Source organism: Alosa pseudoharengus, unplaced genomic scaffold, assembly GCF_046254945.1.
Source record: "Alosa pseudoharengus isolate Yale_2024_CS ecotype anadromous, Long Island Sound unplaced genomic scaffold, YU_APseudo_1.1 YU_APseudo_1.1_scf_6, whole genome shotgun sequence".
Taxonomy (NCBI): Eukaryota; Metazoa; Chordata; class Actinopteri; order Clupeiformes; family Clupeidae; genus Alosa; species Alosa pseudoharengus.
Genome location: NW_027468848.1, coordinates 35954577 through 35976432, shown reverse-complemented (window position 1 = coordinate 35976432; position 21856 = coordinate 35954577). Strand labels below are relative to the sequence as shown.

The 21856-nt window shown below is 43.0% G+C and overlaps 2 protein-coding genes across 4 annotated transcripts in view; both read left to right on the top strand.

The window, feature by feature from the left end:
- pebp4 (phosphatidylethanolamine binding protein 4) overlaps nt 1-5278 on the top strand; it is a 93702-nt gene extending 88424 nt beyond the window's left edge. For all 3 annotated transcript variants that reach the window (XM_076271004.1, XM_076271007.1, XM_076271006.1), the window contains exon 7: nt 4515-5278. In XM_076271004.1, coding sequence (XP_076127119.1) covers nt 4515-4606 — 92 coding nt within the window. In that variant the 3' untranslated portion in view covers nt 4607-5278. The remainder of the gene's footprint in view (nt 1-4514) is intronic.
- Nucleotides 5279-13999: 8721 nt separating this feature from the next.
- LOC143106636 (early growth response protein 3-like) lies at nt 14000-21175 on the top strand. The gene is made up of 2 exons (XM_076271003.1): nt 14000-14463; nt 17922-21175. Exons 1-2 carry the CDS (start codon nt 14310-14312, stop codon nt 19031-19033), a joined length of 1266 nt encoding a protein of 421 aa, XP_076127118.1. The 5' UTR covers nt 14000-14309; the 3' UTR covers nt 19034-21175.
- Nucleotides 21176-21856: the final 681 nt, after the last annotated feature.

The following is a 21856-nucleotide window of genomic DNA, read 5'->3' as shown; positions in this document are numbered from 1 at the left end:
CGCTGGCTCGCTCACTCACGACTTCCTATCAGTGCTACGTTCCATGAGCAGGCATATCGGAGGAAGTGGAAAGAGAGTGTCGACTAGCGTTGCCGAAATTAGCTATTTTTGGGCCCGCCATGTAAATCAGGGTGTTAGCTGAACTCCTCCCTGGGCCTGCGATGACAACAGGAGACACCCGTGGGCTGGCCTGGCCTGGACTGAGATGGACTGGGCTGGGCTGGTCTAGTCTGGACGTCTGTGAGTGAATCTGACTGTAACCCCCGAGCAAGGAGGAGATAGCAGCTGGACTTTAGAGGGGCTTTCCCGTAATGATGCATAGTATGGAGTCTTTAAACCGATCCATCTCTCTCTTTCTCTCTCTCTTTGTCTCTCTCTCTCTCTGACTAAATTAGAGGCAGCTCTTGTTGTTTTTTAAAACATGCTGAGAAAAATGACCTGACTTGACTGCTGGAACTCTCGGTCGGATCCTCACAACTTACCAAAGCCCTCAGCATTACCCCCCCACCCCACCCCCGATTCCAACTCTCTTGGACTTGAGTTTAGCCAACATTGAATTTCAATTTGGAGGTCAAATCCCTCTCACTTCAAGTGGCTTTAGGAGGACTCCAGTCTCCCCTTAGAAGTCCCGTATCACTGTGGAGTTGGAAACGATTCTCCATCAGGTGATTGATTGTAGAGGGAATTGATCAGTAAAAGAACAGTTGATTGATCGCAGAGTCTTTTAGAGTAGTAGCCAACCCAGTGTCTGCTCTACTCATCACTGGCCTGCTTCTCGTGTCAGATCTGACCTCAGCCAGCTTAGAACACATTTCTCACGTTACTCGTCTTGGGCCCATGGTGGTGCTTACATTAAAATCCTATTCTTAGTCCAGAGTTTTGTTGAATATGGCAACATGCTATATTTGTGACACACAAGTGTGTCACCATGTTGTCTGTGGGTTGGCAGCACAGTTGGGTGGTTCTTTGTCACGGTCCATCTCCTACCTGGATTTGTTTGAATGATGTCACGTCAGCGTCTACTCTGATTCATTTTCTTAGAAAGTCTGAATTTATACAATATTACCAAATAGTTTTTTGGCAGCACATGCACTTCTTAATTACTGTGTGCTTAAGTTCTGACCATATAACTTCTAACTTCTCTACCTAGGCTGAGAATGTAGAATTGATTCTTGGAAAGGCCCATAGGAGAAAGGTGACAGTGTCAACAGATTTATACTCAGTTCCCTTCTACATCCTCTTGCGTATGTAGTTCCAAGTGCTGGCGGGTTCTAAGAGTCATCCAGAGTTCCTCAAAAAGGAGTTCCATGTATTCTATGTATTCTTGGTGTAATGTGCATCTCGTCTCTTTAGAGTCCCCTTGTCAATCTGTGAGTACCCATAGATTGTCCTTTTCAGCGTGCTCAAGTGTTGGATATCCACAATACTGATGATTATACAGTATACATACTGGTCAGTGTGTGTGTGTGTGTGTGTGTGTGTGTGTTTGTAGCATTGTGCATCACTGTGTGTGTCCCTGTGTGTGTGTGTGTGTGTGTGTGTGTGTGTGTGTGTGTGTGTGTGTGTGTGTGTGTGTGAGCATAGGTGAGCTCCTGTCTGAGGTCAGGATCTGCAGAGGCGGGGCATTATCCCTGCAGCTCCTGGGGGCAGAGGGGCCCATGGGTCAGTTCCTGTCATAAGCACAGGTCAGCTCACCCCACTCAATTACACGGCCCCACCACTCTCCCCCTCCCCCTCTCAGCCCCACCACACTTATGGCCTCCCTCCTCCTCACTCTCACTCTCTCTCTCTCCCTTATTTACTCTCTCTCTCTCTCTCTTCCTTCATCGTATTGGCTCTACTTATCTCTTTCATGATCTCTCTATCTCATTCCTCTCTCTCTCTCTCTCTCTCTCTCTCTCTCTCATCCACTGATTTACTCGTGTGTTTGCCTGGGACTGACTTGGCCACTCTCTGCCTTCATCTCATTGTATCTACTTCTCTCTTTCTTTCTCTCACTCTCTTAGACACTCTCTTTCTTTCTCTCACTCTCTTAGACACTTGTTTTTCTCATGTGTTTGCCTGTGACTGACTCTGTGTGTGTGTGTGTGTGTGTGTGTGTGTGTGTGTCTGGAACACACATGGGTCCTCAGTCTCTCTCAGATGCCACAGAAGAACTTTTTTCTCTGTTTTACTCTCGCTATCGTTCCCTATCTTTCTTTCTTTCTTTCTTTCTTTTGTTCTCTCTATCTCTTTCTCTTTCTCTCTCTGTGTCTGTCTCTCATAGAAATACCTGTGAGATCCGAAAGTGTGTGTGTGTGCGTGTGCATGTGCGTATGTGTGTGTGTGTGTGTGTGTGTGTGTGTGTGTGTGTGTATGTTTTGTAGTGGGCAAATGTGATAAGTTCAACTGAGGTAACATCTTCATCCAACCTGAATTGGAGACCTTGGCCTCTCTCCCTCTCTCTCTCTCCATGGGACCCATCTGGAGCCTCCATTGTCCTTCATGTTATATTAGTTTTTTTCTCTCTCTCTCTTTTCATTTCACTTGCTGAATTTCAGCTGCCTTGCCCGGGTCTCTCTCCGTTTCCTGGGTTGCTTTCCTCTGACCAGAGGCTTGTGTCACTGGATTGGTATGTCATCTGCAAATATCACTAAGAAGCTAATACAGCAGCCTGTGCCTGAGCCAAGCCCCCTGCATAACACATCATATTTCACATGGCATGTAAGGGTAATCAATCCTAATTAGGGAGACATTGACACCATGGACTATTTCCATGGCATTTTTTTTTATTTTGTTTTTCATATCTTTTTGGCAGGCTTGGCCCCTCGAGCCACCTGTTTATTCACTGCCAGCCTCTCCTGTCAAGTAGTGTGGCAGACAGGCCGCTGGGGTATATACCCCCAACCCCCATGGCTCACATGCACTCAGTGGCTGAGAGTAAGAAATTGTGGTTGTCCTCACTGTGTTTGTGCCTCGCCATCTCTGCGCTCTCTCGCCTACAGTACAGGGTCAGAGTTACACCAGCCAACACATGTGTACACACACACACACACACACACACACACACACACACACACACACACACACACACACACAGGCCCTTTTCTACACACGCGCACACAGTTGCTCTTTCCAGGATGTGGTCTGCTGTGCAGCTTTGAACTACATGGGGTTTCCCGAGTCACAAAGATAGATCTCATCACCATGTCTATTTGTTTGCTGATTGATGTGCTAAATAAATTCACTCTCTCATCCTGTTATTTCATTGGGCATTTTTTAGACCACAATCATGCTTCCTCTCTCACCGCCTCTCCACTGTGATTGTAGAGAAGATGATGTCATATCAAACCTTAATGATATTAATAAAGTGTTTTTCATAGTAACAACCTTATTTCCTCTGAAGATCTGAAATGGCCAGACTTACATGATCTAGTGGGGTACATTTTACGTAGATGGTAAAATAGCTCATAGTTTGTGTACTATCTGTGCACTCCCTGGCTCTTTGTGTCTGTCAGTCGGTGTTCGGCTCCTAGCAGGCCCAAGGCTTTGTTTATGGTGCAAAAGTTTACCTTTTTCTGAAGGACAAGATGCCAAGTTGTTGCCTTGGAAGTCTAATTCTGATCTGTTTGTGTGTGTGTGTGTGTGGGGGGGGGGGGCTGGGGGTAGGGGTGGTGGGGTTGAAACCATTGTCAAATTGATAAAATGATATTGTCATACCAGCCGGATGGCCGTCTGGTGTTTGCTTAAAAGGGGGATGGAGCGAGAGAGAGAGAGAGAGAAGGAGAGAGGACAGAACACAAAAACACGGTCCAGGCGACTGAATCATTCCTTCTTGCCAAAAAGTGTTCCTCGCGTTCCCACCTCCAGGATTACGGCAACATGTTTTATTTTCAGCAGTGCTGTTCACACTGAGTCACAGCTCAGGGCCACGTGCTGCTCTCACCAGCCCTTCTCTCAGTCTGGACCCACAGGCCAACAGAGACAGAGAGAGAGAGAGAGGGAGAGAGAGGCCCTGAAACTTAGGGCCATTCCAGATATAGTCTGAATTTTTGGACAAAATAGTATCTATGCACCATGGATGAAATTCGTTCAGTCTCAAATTTATTTGTTGTTGCAACAAATTTTGTCCTGGGTGTGTAAAGACTAATAAGAACATGTGTACTTAATTAAAAGTGTGATTTTGTGCAAATATTTAGTCTTTAGGCCTTTACTTTTCTCTCCCAATCAGACTATGCAGGCCCTCAAGTTGCAGTGCTTGTTGAAGGTCATTTTTGAATATATCAAATATAAGAATAGTATGGATAAAATAGGTAAATAATTGGGTTTCGTCAGTTATAGTGAACACTGTGTGTCATATGAATGCTGAATGCTGTGTAATTGATGGATACAAATGCCCATGTAGTACAGTACATGTTTATAAGCTGGTATGCAGTACATGTTTATAAGCTGGTATGCAGTACATGTTTATAAGCTGGTATGCAGTACATGTTTATAAGCTGGTATGCATTTGTCTTGTTTGTTTTCTGTTTTAGGGAACTGGGAGCCTCAAGCATTTATTGGCAGATTCGGGCTGCGACGTCCGGTGGCCTCCGTGCAGTTCCTCACCCAGAACTATGAGGACTGAGGAATGTCTTCCTGTCTGTCGTCCCCAGTAGTCCATAAAACATGGACGGGTGGCATCGTTCCACTCATTCAAGGGCTCTTGGGTTTCAGCTGTTTAATGTAATTGGATGTAGACTGTAGGATTTGATTGAATGTCTGGCCTTAAAAAGAATCCCCCACAGACATTGGCAGTGTAGTTGGTGTTCTAAAGTTCATTGTCTGGGGAATAGACGGCATGTTTTGTGCTGCCAGTAACTGTTACTTGATTATGCAGCACAAGGCTTTTAGTGAGTATATCATAAAAGCTCTTCAGCTATGTGTGTTTGGTTAGTTAGGACCGTCTCCTGCTTTGATAATCACTCATTTTGTTTAAATCAGTGTCTAATCTAACTGAACTGCCAGCCAGTATGTGTATGAAAAAGTGACACTGATTTGTTTTTTAGTGGCATCTTTAGTCTATGGATTGCATAACAAGAGCATTAAAATTAAAATCTCTCTCACCCTCTCTCTTCCGAAACTTTAAAACCAGCAAAAATAGGCACGCTATAACCACATTGTGTATTTATGTCCAAGTCTGCACCAGAAGCAGTATTTTTAACCCATTCATTTGCGTGCCTGATGCAAGTTCCTTCTAGTGGTAGACGAGCCCGGCCTGCATGAGTTCATTCAGCTTAATAAAAAAAACGGTAACCTATGTAAAGTTGCAATTGTGATTATGTGAATGTTTTGCTGCATTTCAGCAATTTTCATTTCTAGCTGTGCTACTCTCAGTGTTTAACAAACCAAGCATCCAGCCCACATTGTTATGTAAACAAATAAAAAATCCCCATCTTTGGACCGCAATACCCAGTGTGCAGCGTGAACTTAGCGTGAGGTGCGAGCAGTTAAGGAAAGAGAGGCTGTGAGGCCGACGGGGATTTTCAGACCATTTTCCAGACACCCAAAACACCAGTGAGGAAAGTGAGTTTACTATCACGCGTCTCTGTGTGTGGAAAGAGCTGTGTCTAAATCAGGGGAGGAAGTACGTCAGGGCCAAGACAGGAAGTGAGGGGTGAAACCGAGACCGCAGTGCAGCCGGAAGCCGCAGTGGAACTTGAACCAAAATATTTCGAGGAGCTACTTCAGGCCAGGAGAAGTAGTGACAGGAGTGGGCACAGGACTTTTGTGTGTGTGTGTGTGTGTGTGTGTGTGTGTGTGTGTGTGTGTGCGTGTGTGTGTGCGTGCTTGCATGCATGCATGTGTTTTTGTGTGTTGCATTTCTGTTTGTAAAATGTCATTTGACTCAGAATTAAAATTGACATCTCTGTGCTGACCACTGTATGACAACACCAGATCAACAAAGTTGAGTTTGTTGAGGAGGCTGAACCCACTTTGAACTCGTCAGAACAGTCTGGAAACTGGGGGTGGGGTGTTGGGGGGGTGAAAGGCTGGAGAGCTAAACTCCTGTGCCTGACCCCAGTGTCCACTGAGATATCGAGGACCCCTCCGACTTCACCCGGGCCTGCATAGGGTCGGTCCCACAGACCCCCGCCTAAGAGGGATATCGGTTTTCAACCAGCAGTTCCCCTTGGAGAGGCACTAGGTATCAATACTCCAGATGTCTGAAAAAAAGGACGGATTTACTAGAGGGACTTTGATGTGCTGATGATCAATGTCGGTTGGTGGTTTCATTGAACCCGCTGTGGTGCCTCATCGTTGCAGAGAAAGATGGAGAAGGTAGTCAGGGTCTTTGTTCCTTTGGTGGTTAAGCCGGCATTGGTAGCCTTGCCGGTGCCCCCTGTATGAACTCTGAGAAGTCATTGATCACTTGTTGTGCTTATGCGTTTGTTTGGTCTCACAGACTAAAGCAGCCTAAGCTCTCACACGCCAGTCTTCCACAAACAGAATGCGCACAGAACTTCTGCATAAACACCACAAAGTTACTCTGGCTTCATGAGCAAGCCACTCACTCTCGGAGTCTTGGATGTGCCCTCGACACCTCAACAAGAAAAGGTGCGTTTTTGGCAGCTACACACACAACAGTTCATAAACAGACATTTAAAGGCACAACAACGATTTTAACACTGTTACAGACTAGATGTACAGCACAGAGGTACTACATAATATGTCTCGTGCTGCATAATCTGAAGAAAATAAATCACACATCTTATATATCGTATATGCTCTGGCCTAAACATGGGCATCTGGCTTGAAATGTCCACGTGATGAAAAGTAAATCTGGAGTGCTGTCCTATTTCCTATCTACAATTGCAATATTGTTTAAGATAAGATAAGACTAACCTTTAAGTCTCCCAAAGGAGAAATTTGCAGTGTTATAGCACTCAACATAGGAGACAGTAAACAGCATACAACATACCTCACTCAATGGTGTTTTATGTCCCCAACGTCGCTTTCCAGGCAACGCTGCCATCGCTGACTTAAAGGCACCTAATCCTAAAACCTAACCCCAACCCTAACCCATGCCTAACTCTAGTGCCTTCCAGGCAGCATTGGGGGCATAAAACACCAAGGTCCAGAATATACATGAATGTGAATATACACATACTGTCCAGCCACAGCAGCTCAGTAACATCCTGCCAGGTATTTGATCCAACCATTTAGTAAAGCAGCTCATCCTCAGCAGCCAGGTAGATCAGATCATTAGTGATATCACCTGTGTTAAGTGCACAGGTAGAAAGAATATATGGCAGGACTTTTACTTTCTGGAACTGGGATGTCCGCCTCTGGCCCTACCTAGGGCCCCGGTAGGATTCAAGAGGCGGAAGATAAATAAATAACTGCTCATCCTACATTACTGGCTAATAAATACAGGTAAATAGTGAAGAAATTAAGAAAATAAATAGGCTACCTAAAAAAAATTGTGGCATGCTGTATACTGGTACGCAGATGTCAAATTTTATTTTCCTCTGCAGTTGGCACATTTAAATGGATTGAGCTCAAAATTATGCAAATTCTCATGCACTGCGTTTCATAAGGGGAAGGTTATATGTTTAAAAAGCACCTTGGCCCTAGTAATACATTTATGACAGCTTTAGCTCTTTGGGAAAATGTAAGCATATTTCATTTTCAAAACACAGCCGCTTAAAGCCTCCCTTGACACACAAAAAGAAGCATTTAATAAATGTCTAATTTATTCAAACTATCGTAATTAAAGAGAATCAGTATAATCTATGCAATTGCCTAACCGCAGAAAGGTGGAAAAAATATGCATAAACATTTACCACCATGATTCTGCTCTGCACATATTTTTGGCAGGTTGAACTTCGGGTGTGGGATAAGGACTTAAGGATTTACCGTCCTCCTCAACAATTTAAGAAGGAAATATCGCAAGTCCCAGCCATCAGCAATGGCACAGTATATCATCAGGGGTGTCTGTTTTGACACCTCTCCACTTCAGGCAGGAGCGCACCCAGCAGGACTGTTCCTAAGCTCACATCGAGAGTTCAAGGGGTTGTCATTCCCACTGCCCTGTCCGAACAAGGTGCCAGGCTGTCTATGTCATTGTCACCCACTCACACTCACACACGTGCCATTACCGTTGCCAATTCTCACAAATTCAAGAGTGCAAATCTATTTTTTCGGTGTGTGCTTGAAGTACAAGTATTTTACACGTCATTCATCTCAAACACAAGCCCTATCCTCTCACCAAAATCAGTGTACCTCATTCTTATTCCAGCACTACCCCCGATCTGGATCTAAATGTAATCCCAATCCTGTGTTGTCATTTCAAGTGCTTCTGTATATCTGTTGACCTACATCCCACTGACACGTTGCTTACAGATACAATGTTATGATAGTTTTCTCTTTCACGCATATACTACTTCGCAAATAAACTATATCATCATAACCTACTTTTCATTACTTAATTATGATTGTTCTTTTAAACAATGACTTTGGTGCTTTTTCCTTCTGGCTTTCACTTGCACCTACTGGAACACTTCTAGTACTGTTAGTTCCAGAGGCACTTGAATGCTTGAAATGTCTTGCCTGCAAATTAGTGTCAATTAAGAAGTGTATAACAGATGAGAGGATTTACTTATAAATTCAAATAACACATTAACTAAAAGAGGCACATCTGTGTTAGTAGAATTGGTAGTTTTTATTAAAGAATGTTTGACTAATCTCATAGAACACAGATCTGGGAAGAGGCTGCAAGCCCCAGACCTTTTGTCAAGAATTTCTGTATTAATGTCTATGTCTGCCTTAAGCCCTGCTTGTACAAACACTGTTATGGAAAATGATGTGAACAATAATGGGAAACAAACAATGATCCTGTGCCCCAATTTCAAAGCTCAACTTAAGGCCATGATTGTGTAATTACTACAGTAAAACGCATCCCATAATGATACCCCTTCCGGTAGAGGACTAACTAGGGCACGGCGCTATGGGTTGTAACAACAACGAGGAAAGGCAATTTGAATGGCCCCACTAGTGCATCTGGAAAAAACACAACTTATTTGACTATATACCCCAGAGTGCCTTTGTGTTGTTTTTTTCCATGCAATAGTGAAATGTTGCAGATAGGCATCGTGCCCAGCCCCGAGCCTCGCTGGAATCCCTACATGCAAACGAGACGAGGAGAACCTTGGCCTAGGTGATGTAACAGAGATTTCCAGTGCCGCTAACTGCCCCGGCTGATCGATCCGAGGACAGTGGTCTCCTCTGTTGTGTCCCAGTTAATGTTAGAAAGTCGAGGAAATGCAAATTTGCCCGTGCATTTAGCGGGTGGCATGCTCCCTGGTGCTGGATAATGTTTCCACTCGCCGTGCCGCGGCTTCCCTGTTGGAAAGTGCAGTGACAGCAGTTAAGCTCTCCTCTTCTGAGTTCCTGTTCGGAGGGATTCCCCACGTTCGTTTGCATCCCTAAAAGAATAGGGGGGTGTAGGCAAACATTAAAGAGGTGGATGACTTTCTGCTGGCGCAGCATCAGGAACATATGTGGGGGGAGGGCATGCTCAGACTCAGTGATCCCAAATAATCAAAATATCAGGGGGGTTGCACCGTGCCAGGCTGCTGACATGGGGGGGTCAGTGTTCACTATTTGCATAATGGTGTTACGGGTGCTGTGCTGTACTTTTGCATTGGACATTACACACATTTCATGGCACAAGAGTAGGGTCCAGAAACTCTCAACAGGATTTAAATTTAGGTCAGGTCTTTCACAAATGGATGAAGTTCATAACGAAATGCAGTTTGACAAACCTACAAATCCTAGTCAACCCCTCTCTCCCATAACAATTACAATTCAGGGAGGTTCTCGACCTGAATATACTGTATATACACACTGCCAGTGTTCTGGTGTCTCTGGCTGCACTGTAACTCTTAAGTACGCCTCTGAAGCCTTCCTTCCACACATGGGGACATATTCACTTGCATTCCCCCATCACTCTGGACTGAACAGAAATAATAAACAGTCACTTCAACAGTTACTTTCACAACAGCTACGTCTCCTTAAATAGGCCAAGTGAAACACATTCAGGGGGTAATCAGCGACTCTTCTATGTGTATAAGTCCGGTAAAGTGAAGGCTGGGGCAGAGCGTGAGCCGGCCCTTCTTTTGAACTGTTCTTTTGTCACTTCAGCAGATAATGCACTGTGTGCGCCCTACATGGATGAGTGAGCCTGACACAAGCATAGGGAGTGCTGCCTACGTCATGGAGGAAAAAGGCGACCTCTGGTTCCTCTTTTTATTTTCTTCTAAAAACGGTCGCATTCAAATGACCATGTATCCATTTTCATTTTCAGTGGCTCCGTGGAACTCAGTGTGTTTTTTCCACAGGTGTGTCTCTCTTATTTTCCACTTATGATCATCAGATTGTTTTTTTTGCATTGGATGAACATGTGCAACATGTTGCTGCCTCACAACTTAAATGAGAGAAATTCAAACATCAACATTATAATTTATTACAATTTGTAATTAAATGAGCTCAACATTAATTAACCTAATGTTTGCCATTACTGTTTGTTATGTATGTCGTTACATTATATGTTTGACATCTCTCAAGGACCAATTCCACAAAGTTGAATGTATAACTAATAATAATTAGATATTACAGAGTGTTGCACTTACTATTATTAAACTATGTAAGTGAACCAAGATTAGACTGCAGACTGGTGTGCACCTCACTGAATACTAGGCCTTAGCAAAATCTTCTACAACATCTGCACCAAACTCTCAGCTGCCTCACCTACACACAGTTTAGCAAACCACAAAGATGAGCCACCAGAGTCTCCCCTGGAGTGTGTGTATGCGTGCATGTGTGTGTTTTCTGAAGCCCCCTAACCACACTGCATGAATCAGTCGCTCACCCACACAGTCTATTTTCAGTTCATTAAGGAGAATCTCACTACTAATACTATTACACCCTCCATGTGTTGGTCTCTGAGCCAGCCTGTCTGCAGCACAGCACATCTCCCTGGACTGGCTGATGCCGTAACAGGCCACACTCAAAGAGGCCCTGAACTAGTGGGCAGATTGTTGATACATGTTGATAGTATATTACCTAGTTGCTCTCTGAACACACACACACACACACTATTACCTCAACCTATTCTTGCACTGATATAGTTTTTTATATTACCTTGTCTACATTATACATTATTCTCTTATATGTCCATATTTATTTTATGCTGGTCTCTAGACTTTATTCTTGCACTGTTGCACTGTTAGACTTACTCATTTGCACCATCACCATGACACTCACTCTCATAGAGCACGTTACCATACAGAATCACAGGCTCAGTCCCTGCCCTGTCACTGCAAGCGCCTCATGCTTGATCATCCTTAAGCACATATTTAGCCTCATGCTTGATCATCCTTAAGCACATATTTAGTATCCTTAAGTATATTTAGTATTTTAGTTTTTTTTTATCTTCTACTGCCTCTATTGTACAGTGGAGTTTTTTATATGTATATACTTATATTACTTGTGCTGCTGTAAGTGCATGTTGTGTGTGATGTCTGCATGCTACTGAGACTTTAAATTCCCCCTTGGGGATCAATAAAGTATCTATCTATCTATACACACACACACACACACACACACACACACACACACACACACACACACACACTGAATTAAGGGACTTTCAGGAGGATGAGAATCAGTGTGCAATGCATTATGAAATAAAGGGAAAGTCTTAGCTTTTTTGTACATTATCTGCATTGCATGCCTTTTTGGTCTCGCGTAATGTGCAGTCCTGTACATAGGCTGTCAACGTCTATCAAAGTCAGCAGTGGAATCTAATCTCTCTGCATACTGCATCAACTTCCCCTTACTTCCTCAATAGGCTTGCTCTCTCACTGACCAACTCCAGAGAGTTTTTTTAGGCAGAGAGTCCCGCTGAGATATCTGGAGTCAGATTTTTAAAATACTAGTGATGTATAGCCTACTACAGCCCCCTTGGAGCTCTCAAGGCCCTGGTTGCATCATTCATTTCAAATGGATTTGCTGGTCAATGCCCTCTTCCTGAACTACAGAAGAAAAAAAGAACATTTTCAACAACAATCACAATGGCACTCTTATCAGTGTAACCTAGTAATGTCATACAATCCATGCCAATGCAAGAGCACATGAGCCATATGCAGTCTCTTATCTTTTTCCCCCATGGAAATAATAGCGAATTAACAGAACAATGATTATGTATGGCTTTATGAAAAAAGTTTGGGTATGCAAACTCAAACAATGCAACACAGGCAACTCTACTGGGGGAAAAACTGGTTGTGGTAAGCAAACTTAGTGACAATGTGCAAAGGACGTTCTTATTATTTTAGAAGAAAAAAGATAAGATATTTTCTCTCTGGTTTCTAAATTGGTGAAATGGGACCCATGACGTTTGCCCTCTGTGGTTCCTTTAATGGCTGTGGGTTCCGATCGCTTTTCCACTTTGCTTTCACCGGAACTCTTAACCAAATAGAGACAGTGAGGGGCGGGCCCGGATAAACTCCTTATTTGGAGTTTCCAGTTCAGCGGCGAACTTAGCACTGTGAGCCAAAGCCAAGCCTGCGGATTTACAAGGCGCTTGCAATATTTACAAGCGATTAACTCTGACAGTAGCCGTCTTTGTAAGCCAGTGCAACAGTTGCTGCCTCTGACTTTGTATCTTCATCTCTTGAAAAAATAAAAATATATACATATATATTTAATTTAATTTGCATATGTCAACAAATATGTTTTTTTTTCACATCCCAGGCCATCACAGTATTTTACAGAAAGGCGTCTCTTAAACATGAGGGTGCACACTGCTGCTAAGGACATAAGAGTAATTTTCAAAAGCTTCAAATAGACTGCTTGCGGAACAACACATCTACTGTAAAGTGTTGTTAATGTAATGTATAGCCTGCTGATTATAGTGATGCCTGGAAATAAGCCTTGGCATTTATTATGGCTGTTAGAATTATTGCCTCCTGTATTAAGATGTTAAGTGCAAGTGAATGTCCGCCTTAAATGTGTAAACTGCCAGTGCATAACCTTATTTAATAAGAAGTCTGAGTAAAGGAGTGCCAATGAATACTAACGCTAGTCTTACTGCGTGGGAAGAGATGATCTGGTCACCGAAGGCGCTCTCTGTAGGTTATGGGATGATGGTGGTATACTTGGCCCTCGTCGGGTGTTTTGAATAAACTCACCAGTTGTATTGTTGCTTAGTGTGACCTAATCGTTCTAATTAGACTATCTGTGTATTTCTGTATGTTTACATTCCAATACGGCATCCGTAGGCTTATGAGTGAGCAGTATAAGTACCCACTCTCTTACAAAATGTGCACACAAAAGCTTAACTCATAAAATAAACAGAAAAGTAAATATGGGTGAGTTTCATGACCAGTGCATTTAGCTGTGGCCGAAACGTGAAGTTTAATGAGTGTATTTTCTCTACTTACTGGTATTGACGAGATTTTAAAAGACCTTTTATTTTTTGGGGTCGGTAGTCTTACAGACAATCACTGCTGCATTGAATGCACCCTCATCATATTGCACCTGCACATGGAAACTGACACAATAGGCCCATTGAACTTAAGTTTCACACGCGTCAATACGCACAAGATGCCCAACTCGCACCTAACAGAAGCGACGAAGAACATGTTCGCGGCGGGTCAGCAACATATTTAACAGACTTCATACACTCAATACGCAACATACAAACACACATACAAACCATAACCACACAAACTGTATAACCTTAAAACAAACAAAAAAAAAGCCCGGTACGTCCGCAGAACAGGACCGCTCGGCTTTCACCAGCACTCTTCCTGCTCCGGACTCTAATGTTCCACTATGAGGTGCTTCCATTGGTGACGTGTGGCGCACGATCTAGCTTTGTGTATCCATAAATGGTCATCTACGTCACAGATTTGTTCCGTCCCCCTATTTAATACAAGTGAGCGTTGGAGTTCCCTGTCTAAGCAATACCCTCAGCAGTCAGCGCTCCACTAGTGCAATCACCATCGTTTCATTGATCCAGAGACTCTAAATATCCCCACCAAACGAGACAACAAACTCTTTATTTAATTTATAATAAGCACGACTGAACTTACATGTCTCCATTTCAACGAAGGGGTTCCAAGTGCTGACTTGGGTCGGAGAGTTGGATACAGCATTACCAGGGATTTGTTCTCGCACTACCATCGTCATTGATCACCTTCCATCGCACTATCAAGAGAGGAGACTGCGGGTGTATCTCAACGGATACCTTCACGCTGTCATTAATGACAAACTGAATAACTGCTATGACAGGTAAACTAGCGGAGAAGCTCCCTCTTACCATGAGCAGTTTAATCAATACAATTCCTGACAGTCTTTATCCAGAGGAGGACATTCCGACTTCTATGAACATTTTCACCAGCACGGATTCTATTTCCCACTACTCGCAGATGAACACAGGTAAACACTAAACTTAACTTGTATCTTAGAGCTATGGTTTTGTTTGTCTTGGTTGTGGGGCTCACAACGCTCACAAGGCAACAGTTGTCTCCAAGCCGGGCGCGCTTCTCAGGCACCTGTTTTGCGCTCTTCTCCGCACTGTACAGGCGCTCCGACGGCGACGGAACGTAAGCTATCTCATTTGCAATAAAAGCACATTATCATTATTTCGGAAGCATAGAAAGATTATCATTTACACATGTTGCCAAGTCTGTTGTGTTGTATGACACAAGATACACAGAACTATTTAGCGCGGGTGATAGTTTTCAAACATCTTCTGTTGACAGGCAGGGAATGATAACATGGATGTAGCTTACTCAGCGTCACTATCAAATTCTGAGGAAGATGGTCCATTTGAACAATAAAATGGTAAAACAGTGATGGTGCCCACAATCTAAAACATGCACGCCTGTTGAAACGTAGTCTAGATGTAATGTTAGAAGTTTAGAGAAGTCAAGAAAGCACTGATTACATTTGAGGATTTAGTATTTGCAAGCCGCAACAATGGTGTGGCAAATTATTGAACTGGTCGCGATGGGGAGACAGTGACATTTGGGCACTGGCAACTGTATCTGCAATACTTGCAAAGGAGAGCCTTTCACAGACTGAAACAGCTCACGTTTATTTTGAGATGGACAAGATCGAGAGCCTATGGAAATCCGTAGGATTTAGAGGTTTATTAGTTTACTGATCTAACTTCGCCTCTAAATATCTACTATGACTTGTCGTGTAAGTCAGTCACTAAGAAGAATTTCAAACTTCACTCAAAATATCTGTATTTATGGTTAGCCTACAAGCCGATAGACTTGTATGGACCGAATGGACTATTTACTTAACTGACACGCACGCACGCACACACACACACACACACACACACACACACACACACACACACACACATACACAGAGAGAGAGAGAGAGAGAAAGAGAGAGAGAGAGAGAGAAAGAGAGAGAGGCTCGCTCACACTCACAAACTGAAACCCCTTTTCTAAGGATCATTAGACTACTTGGTGGATGGGGGGTGCTGTTGTAAGTAAATAGATAAATAAACGACTAAACTTTTTCCTGTGCAATATAAATAAATAGGCTACGTTTTCCGTCACAATTAATGGCTCCAACCTCACTGAAAATATCATCAACAGCTTATGTTTAAATTTCAATTCGGTGGTTTGTTCCAAATCGAAGGTTCACTGAGTTCACTTATTATATTAGATGTCTATGATGACCTATTGATTTTATTTTTAAAAATTGTCTACAAAATATAAGTAATATCAAAGGTGCCATTTCAAAAAGAAAGACTAGATGAAGGCTAGACCATGCCGCAAGAACACTGCTCAACCCCCCCCCCCCCCCCTTAATGAGGATATTTCATTATTTTTTAGCAAATCAAAAAGAAAATAAATAACATGATGTAGCATACACCTAGTTTAATGAGATCAGAAAATATGTCAGCCTATAAAATAACAAGCCTATTAGCCTACTGTTTAAAATTATTGTTTTTTAGTGGAAGATGGCTTTGCGTTATTAACAGGCAGCCTGTGATAGAACGCAGCTATGTGCATATTCTCTTCTATTAAGTGGCAAATCATGGGAGTTTTAAGTCCCTTCTGAGAGCCATGGAAACATTTATGTCAAAATTATTAGCTGACAAGCCTCTGTCGATGATATACAGATAGGACATCTGTCATGTGAACGGACGTCCTTCATACGCAACTGCCATGTGCGTCTGATTGAATTTATCTGGGAAAAATGGCATGGCCTACGTTATCGATCTGTTTCGTTGTTTAAAACACCGAATAAATTATTCTGATTTTAATTCATTAAACCACACTTGATCCATAGGCTTTTGCTCCTTAACCGCCGAAGCCTCGGCATTTACTGACGCTTAATATTATTAGGCGTTTCTGACAGCATTTAGGTTGCAATTCGTGTTTAATATCGGCTAAATATTTATATTTATAAAATATGACAAACATTATTCTTACAGGATAAATACTTCATATGAAACATCTTTCTTCATGTCTGTTTAGGGTGAATTTAGAAGAGCAAAGGCAAACTTTTTTTTACTCTACTCCTTTTGTGATTTTTTAGGTGTGCTTGTATGCTGGACATACTGTATACAATTTTCTTACTTTTTTATTTATGCATTATTGGGCTGTTATGACAAGTACATTTCCCAGATGTGGGATTTAATAAAGTTTTATCTTATCTTATTTTCATATGCCTTTGTCTAAATATTTCTTTCTTAAGACTTTTATTGCCTTAATTTCAGCAACAATTACATATTTTTAAGAGCAATGAAAATGCCACTGTTAAAATGAAACGTTTTTCCAAAGTGAAATTCTTAACAATAAGGGATGAATGACAACCTGCCATTTCACAGACACCATGCTTTTTGTGTTGAATGGATGCAGACACTGCCTGCAATTTTGGTTTTGTTTGTTTCAATGTGTAGCCCACCAGACGTAGGCTAAAGCCCTGGTGAAGAGAGAGAGAGCAGTTTCAGTATATTTAACACAGAGGTTCTGAGTTAGTAGTGCCACTGCAGGTTAATGCCTGTCTGATGTAGAATTTGATTCTCAAAAAAATGTCTCCAATGAACTGATTGATGTCAGGCTGCAGACTGCACAATGGCTGTTGCATGAGGCTACACAGACCAAGTGCCATCCGACTGGTGTCTTCACTTAATATGTAAGCAGAGAAGGTGACACACGGCTTACAGAGAAGGACATTAACACAGGACAAAAAGGTCCCTAATACACTGATTCTCTGTGATAATGAACCTGCGTGTGATAAGAGCTATGTGGAGCTGATGCCCTGTTGTGAGAAAACCCAGGACGGCCACTGCTGCTGTGGCCACACTCCTGTGGGACTGCTCTCATAATCCGAGGGTGCATCTGAAACTTGATTTACGGGACCTTGTGGGAAAGCCGAGAATGAGGAGAGTGAAAGAGAGGCAGACAATGTTAGAGAGAGACAGAGGGAGAGGGAGAAAGAGGGAGTGAGGGAAAGAGAGAGAAAGGGAGAGAGAGAGAGAGAAAGAGAGAGAGGGGAGGGGAGGAGGGTATACTCACTTTGCTCCTTGATTCGGTCGGCAACTTTACTTGTGTCAAAGTCAGATATGCTGCTTCTAAATTCCACTCATCGATTGGATGTCCGTCTTTCACTTTATGGGATTTCTGTTTTTCTGGATGAACAGTCAGCTGAAGTAGGGCGAAAAGTTTGAGTTTGAGATGAACCAAGGATTCCACTACAGACCAAGCAAGTCCATGAGTCATAGTAAACATTTACTCTGTGAATGATGTCAAGCATATGACTTTACTTGAGGATGTTCAGTTTTTAACAAAACAATCTAAAGTCTAAGTAATGCTTGTTTGTTGATGGCACTCCTTCTGAATTTCTCTCCTGTTTTTGTGCAGATAATATTATGGATTTGGGCATGGGGAGCGAGAAAGGATCGTCCGAGATTCAGTACGGGTCCAGTTTCCAGTCCAATCGCAGTGGCCAGACAGTCACCTACTTGGGGAAGTTTGCGTTCGACGCCCCCCCATCGGGCGGGATCGGCGGCTCGGGGTGGTGCTCAGACAACAACATCATCAGCCTGGTGAGTGCCGGGATCCTGGGTGTGTCTCCGTCTCCCGGCAACATCACCACGCAGACGTCCTCGTCGGGCGGCAGCATGGGCGGGCAGTCCTCGGAGATGGAGCAAGTGTACGGTCCCCCACTGCCCGCGTACTCCACCTGCAGCGAGATGTACCCGGAACAGGTGTCCTTCCACCACAGCCCCGCCACTAGCACGCCCCTGGCGTACCCGGGCAATGACTATCACACCACTTCCAAAGCCCCCATCGATGGCAGCCTGTTCTCCATGATCCCCGACTACAACCTCTTCCACCATCAGGGGGAGGTTGGCGTAATGGAGCACAAACCCTTCCAGACCATGGACCCCATCCGGGTGAACCCGCCTCCCATCACGCCCCTGGAGACCATCCGGGCCTTTAAGGACAAGCAGCAGATTCACCCGGGCTTCATTGGTGGGCAGCAGCACGCGTCGCAACACCACCAGCCTCCCCAGACTCTCACCCTCAAGCCCATCCGGCCGCGGAAGTACCCCAACCGGCCGAGCAAGACGCCCGTGCACGAGCGGCCGCACGCCTGCCCGGCGGAGAACTGCGACCGGCGCTTCTCGCGCTCGGACGAACTGACACGCCACCTGCGCATCCACACGGGCCACAAGCCCTTTCAGTGCCGCATCTGCATGCGCTCCTTCAGCCGCAGCGACCACCTCACCACGCACATCCGCACGCACACGGGCGAGAAGCCCTTCTCCTGTGAGTTCTGCGGACGCAAGTTCGCCCGCAGCGACGAGCGCAAGCGGCACGCCAAGGTGCACCTCAAACAGAAGGACAAGAAGCCCTCCGACAAAGGCAGCGGCGCAGGTGCGTCCACGAGCCACAGCTCTCCCCCCAGCTCCTGTGGCAGCGGAGGGGCAAGCAGTGGCAGCATCATGACTGTCACTACCTGTGCATAGGGCTCAAGGGGAGCTCATCTCATACAAATAGACTGGCAATTTACTACTGGGGCTTCTCTGTTTCCTATGAAAAAAAAAAACAACAAAAAAAAACAAAACAAAGACAAGAAGAAAAGACTTTGAAAGACTTGTTTCCTTTCCTTCGCCACACCCCTCATCCATTTTTGTTCTTTACAGATAATATTCTTGCCTTCATTTTAAGGTGATTTAGGAGGGTCTGCTCTTCCTTTAGAGCACATGGGTTTGGGAACTGAAGGGGCACTTAAAGAGAGCACTAACAGATTTGTGGACATACGTCTCAGAGTTTATGCGCTCTGCCTTTTGTATTTTGAAAATTCTCTGCCTGCAGTCTTCAACAGAGTAGTGTACAAGAAAATATTATTTCAGTCAGGGCTGTGATTGGCCGTCAAGTAGTAAAGGTACAAATTACATTGTGAAATGTATCAGATGTATTTTTTTATGGGACTGTCTATTTAAAAGTGCAATCATTTTTGTTTGCTTTTTTTGTTGACTGTTTGCAGCACTTTGGTTGTTGTCAATTGTTTAAATAATGTTTATTTTTTACTATCATTCCATCAGTTACTTGTTTTTTATTTTCTTTCTATGGAGTGTGCCAAATGTCCTGAAATTCCACAGCCAATCGAGCTATAATTGGTCGTGGAATTTAGTCTTAACATCAGAGGTTTGAGTTACTGAAATTTTCCGGATGCTTATTCAAAGAGCCTTTACAAGTACAAAAACAGCTTAGGTGTTCAGAGACATACAGTTATACCACAGTGGTCATACCCATTGGCTTTGCACTAGCACCTAGAAGGCCCATTATTGTTTGTTAAGTAAAACTACCTTCAGTGTAGTGTAATTTAGTGATTCGCTGCACGTGCCAACTGATACACTCCAAACGAATGATCAGCAAAATATCCATCCAAGTCTGAATTGGTCTGTGTGATGCCCCAAAGTTTAAAGGTGCATTACTTCTAAATATTTCTAATATAGGAGATACAGCCTTTGACAAGAAAGTGCAATACCAAATGAAAACAGGCCTTAAGCATCTGCAACCTGATCCAATAGGAGTCAGAGCAAAGTTCTAATTCTAGAGGTCAACTCATAGAGCCATTCCCACAGCACTTGGGCATCCCACTAAAATCTCCAATATTCTAAAACGCCTTTCTCATTTTTGCTGCTTTTTGCCTGCATGCATCTAGTATTAGTAATACTGCACGCACTGATGTTAAGGGGCTGCAATAGCAACAATGCATCAACACAGACATACTGTAGTATGCGTCTAAGTTTTAACACCGGGCACAAACATAAATAATGCCATATGAGATATCTTTTTGAGTGAAATGTGTTGTATTTTTTGTTGCCACTGTGGCTATTTTCTGGAAAATTAGTGTACGTAACTTCTCTTACTGGATACAATGCACACTGTATCTCCAGCACACATACAATAAACATAGAGCTGGTTTTAAATGAAATACTGTTCAGAAACAGATGTACACACCTTTCTAGGATTTCATGCTGCAAATACATTGCAGTCAAGTATTGGCTTAAAGAGCCACTGCATTAGCTTTTATATATATTTTTTCTTTTTAGACAGCTGAGGCCTGACAACTACACCAGTGCCATCTAAGATCATTTGGCTACATTTCTCATGTAGGATCCAACTCCAACTTAATGTACTTGAAAAGGCCACAGTCACTATTCTGAGAACATCTAGGGTGACCCTTGAAATGAAAAAAAAAAATGTAGGACAGAATTTTTGTACAGTTAAATATATGATATTACACATTTTTTTACTTGGAATGTAAAAGACCATGTGCTCCAGTATTACATTGTGTTTGTGTACTTGTGTGCATATGAATACAGTTGTATTCCTAAACACACATTTTTACATTGACTAAATGTTTATGGAGAGGGTATCAATTTCTTTCTGGAGAAAAAATGTTGTGTACATACTTTGTATTGTTACTTGTGAGTTTGTGTGCCTGAGAGTGGAGCATTGGGGCAGTTTAAAACTTGATACATCCTCCATTTTCAAAATAGGTAATATAATTTGTTATGTGCTAAACTTTTTTTCAAAATGACTTGGAAACACCAAACAATGTGCTAATATTACAAAAATAAACGGGAAAATAATCTAAAGAGACATGTGTTGTGTGTCTTGATTTAAAAAGTCCTTAGGGTGGAAAAACATGGCAAACATACTGTAAGCACCCTTGGTTTACATAATGATGGCATGGCATAGCTTTTATTTTTTAATATTCGCCAGAAAACCTATCAGTGACCAATCCAATTCAACTAAAGCAGAAAGCAAATTAAGCTAAGAAGTTCAACTAATTTCAAAATTTTACACCATGAATTGTAGTCTACCAAAGTCAAACAGCATGAAAAATGATAGGCCTGCCAAAGTTGAATACTTGAATGACTTCCATTCCATTCAACTTAAACTCGGATGCAACCAATAATTGGAATGCCAACAAAGTCTACACTGTCCTCAATGCTCCAGTCTAGTTTACAACAGCCAATCTCTCTTTTGATTTGTCTGTGTCGATGAGCTGACCAAGATATCATGATAGGCTATGGCAGTATGGCTATGGCAATGACCCACTGTTGGTCTGTGGTCATGTTTTTATGTCTCAGAACGATGCCTCTGACTTCATACAAAATGTTACATTTATTGCAATTACTTGGGGTTAGAACAACGTTACGGAAAACATGCTGAAAATAATCGACTGGTCTGACGCCCAGTGTTCCTTGTCTTGCAAGAACCGGTATCCACTTTCTGGCAGGTTTCCAACCCAGTTCCAATTAACCAGACGGCCA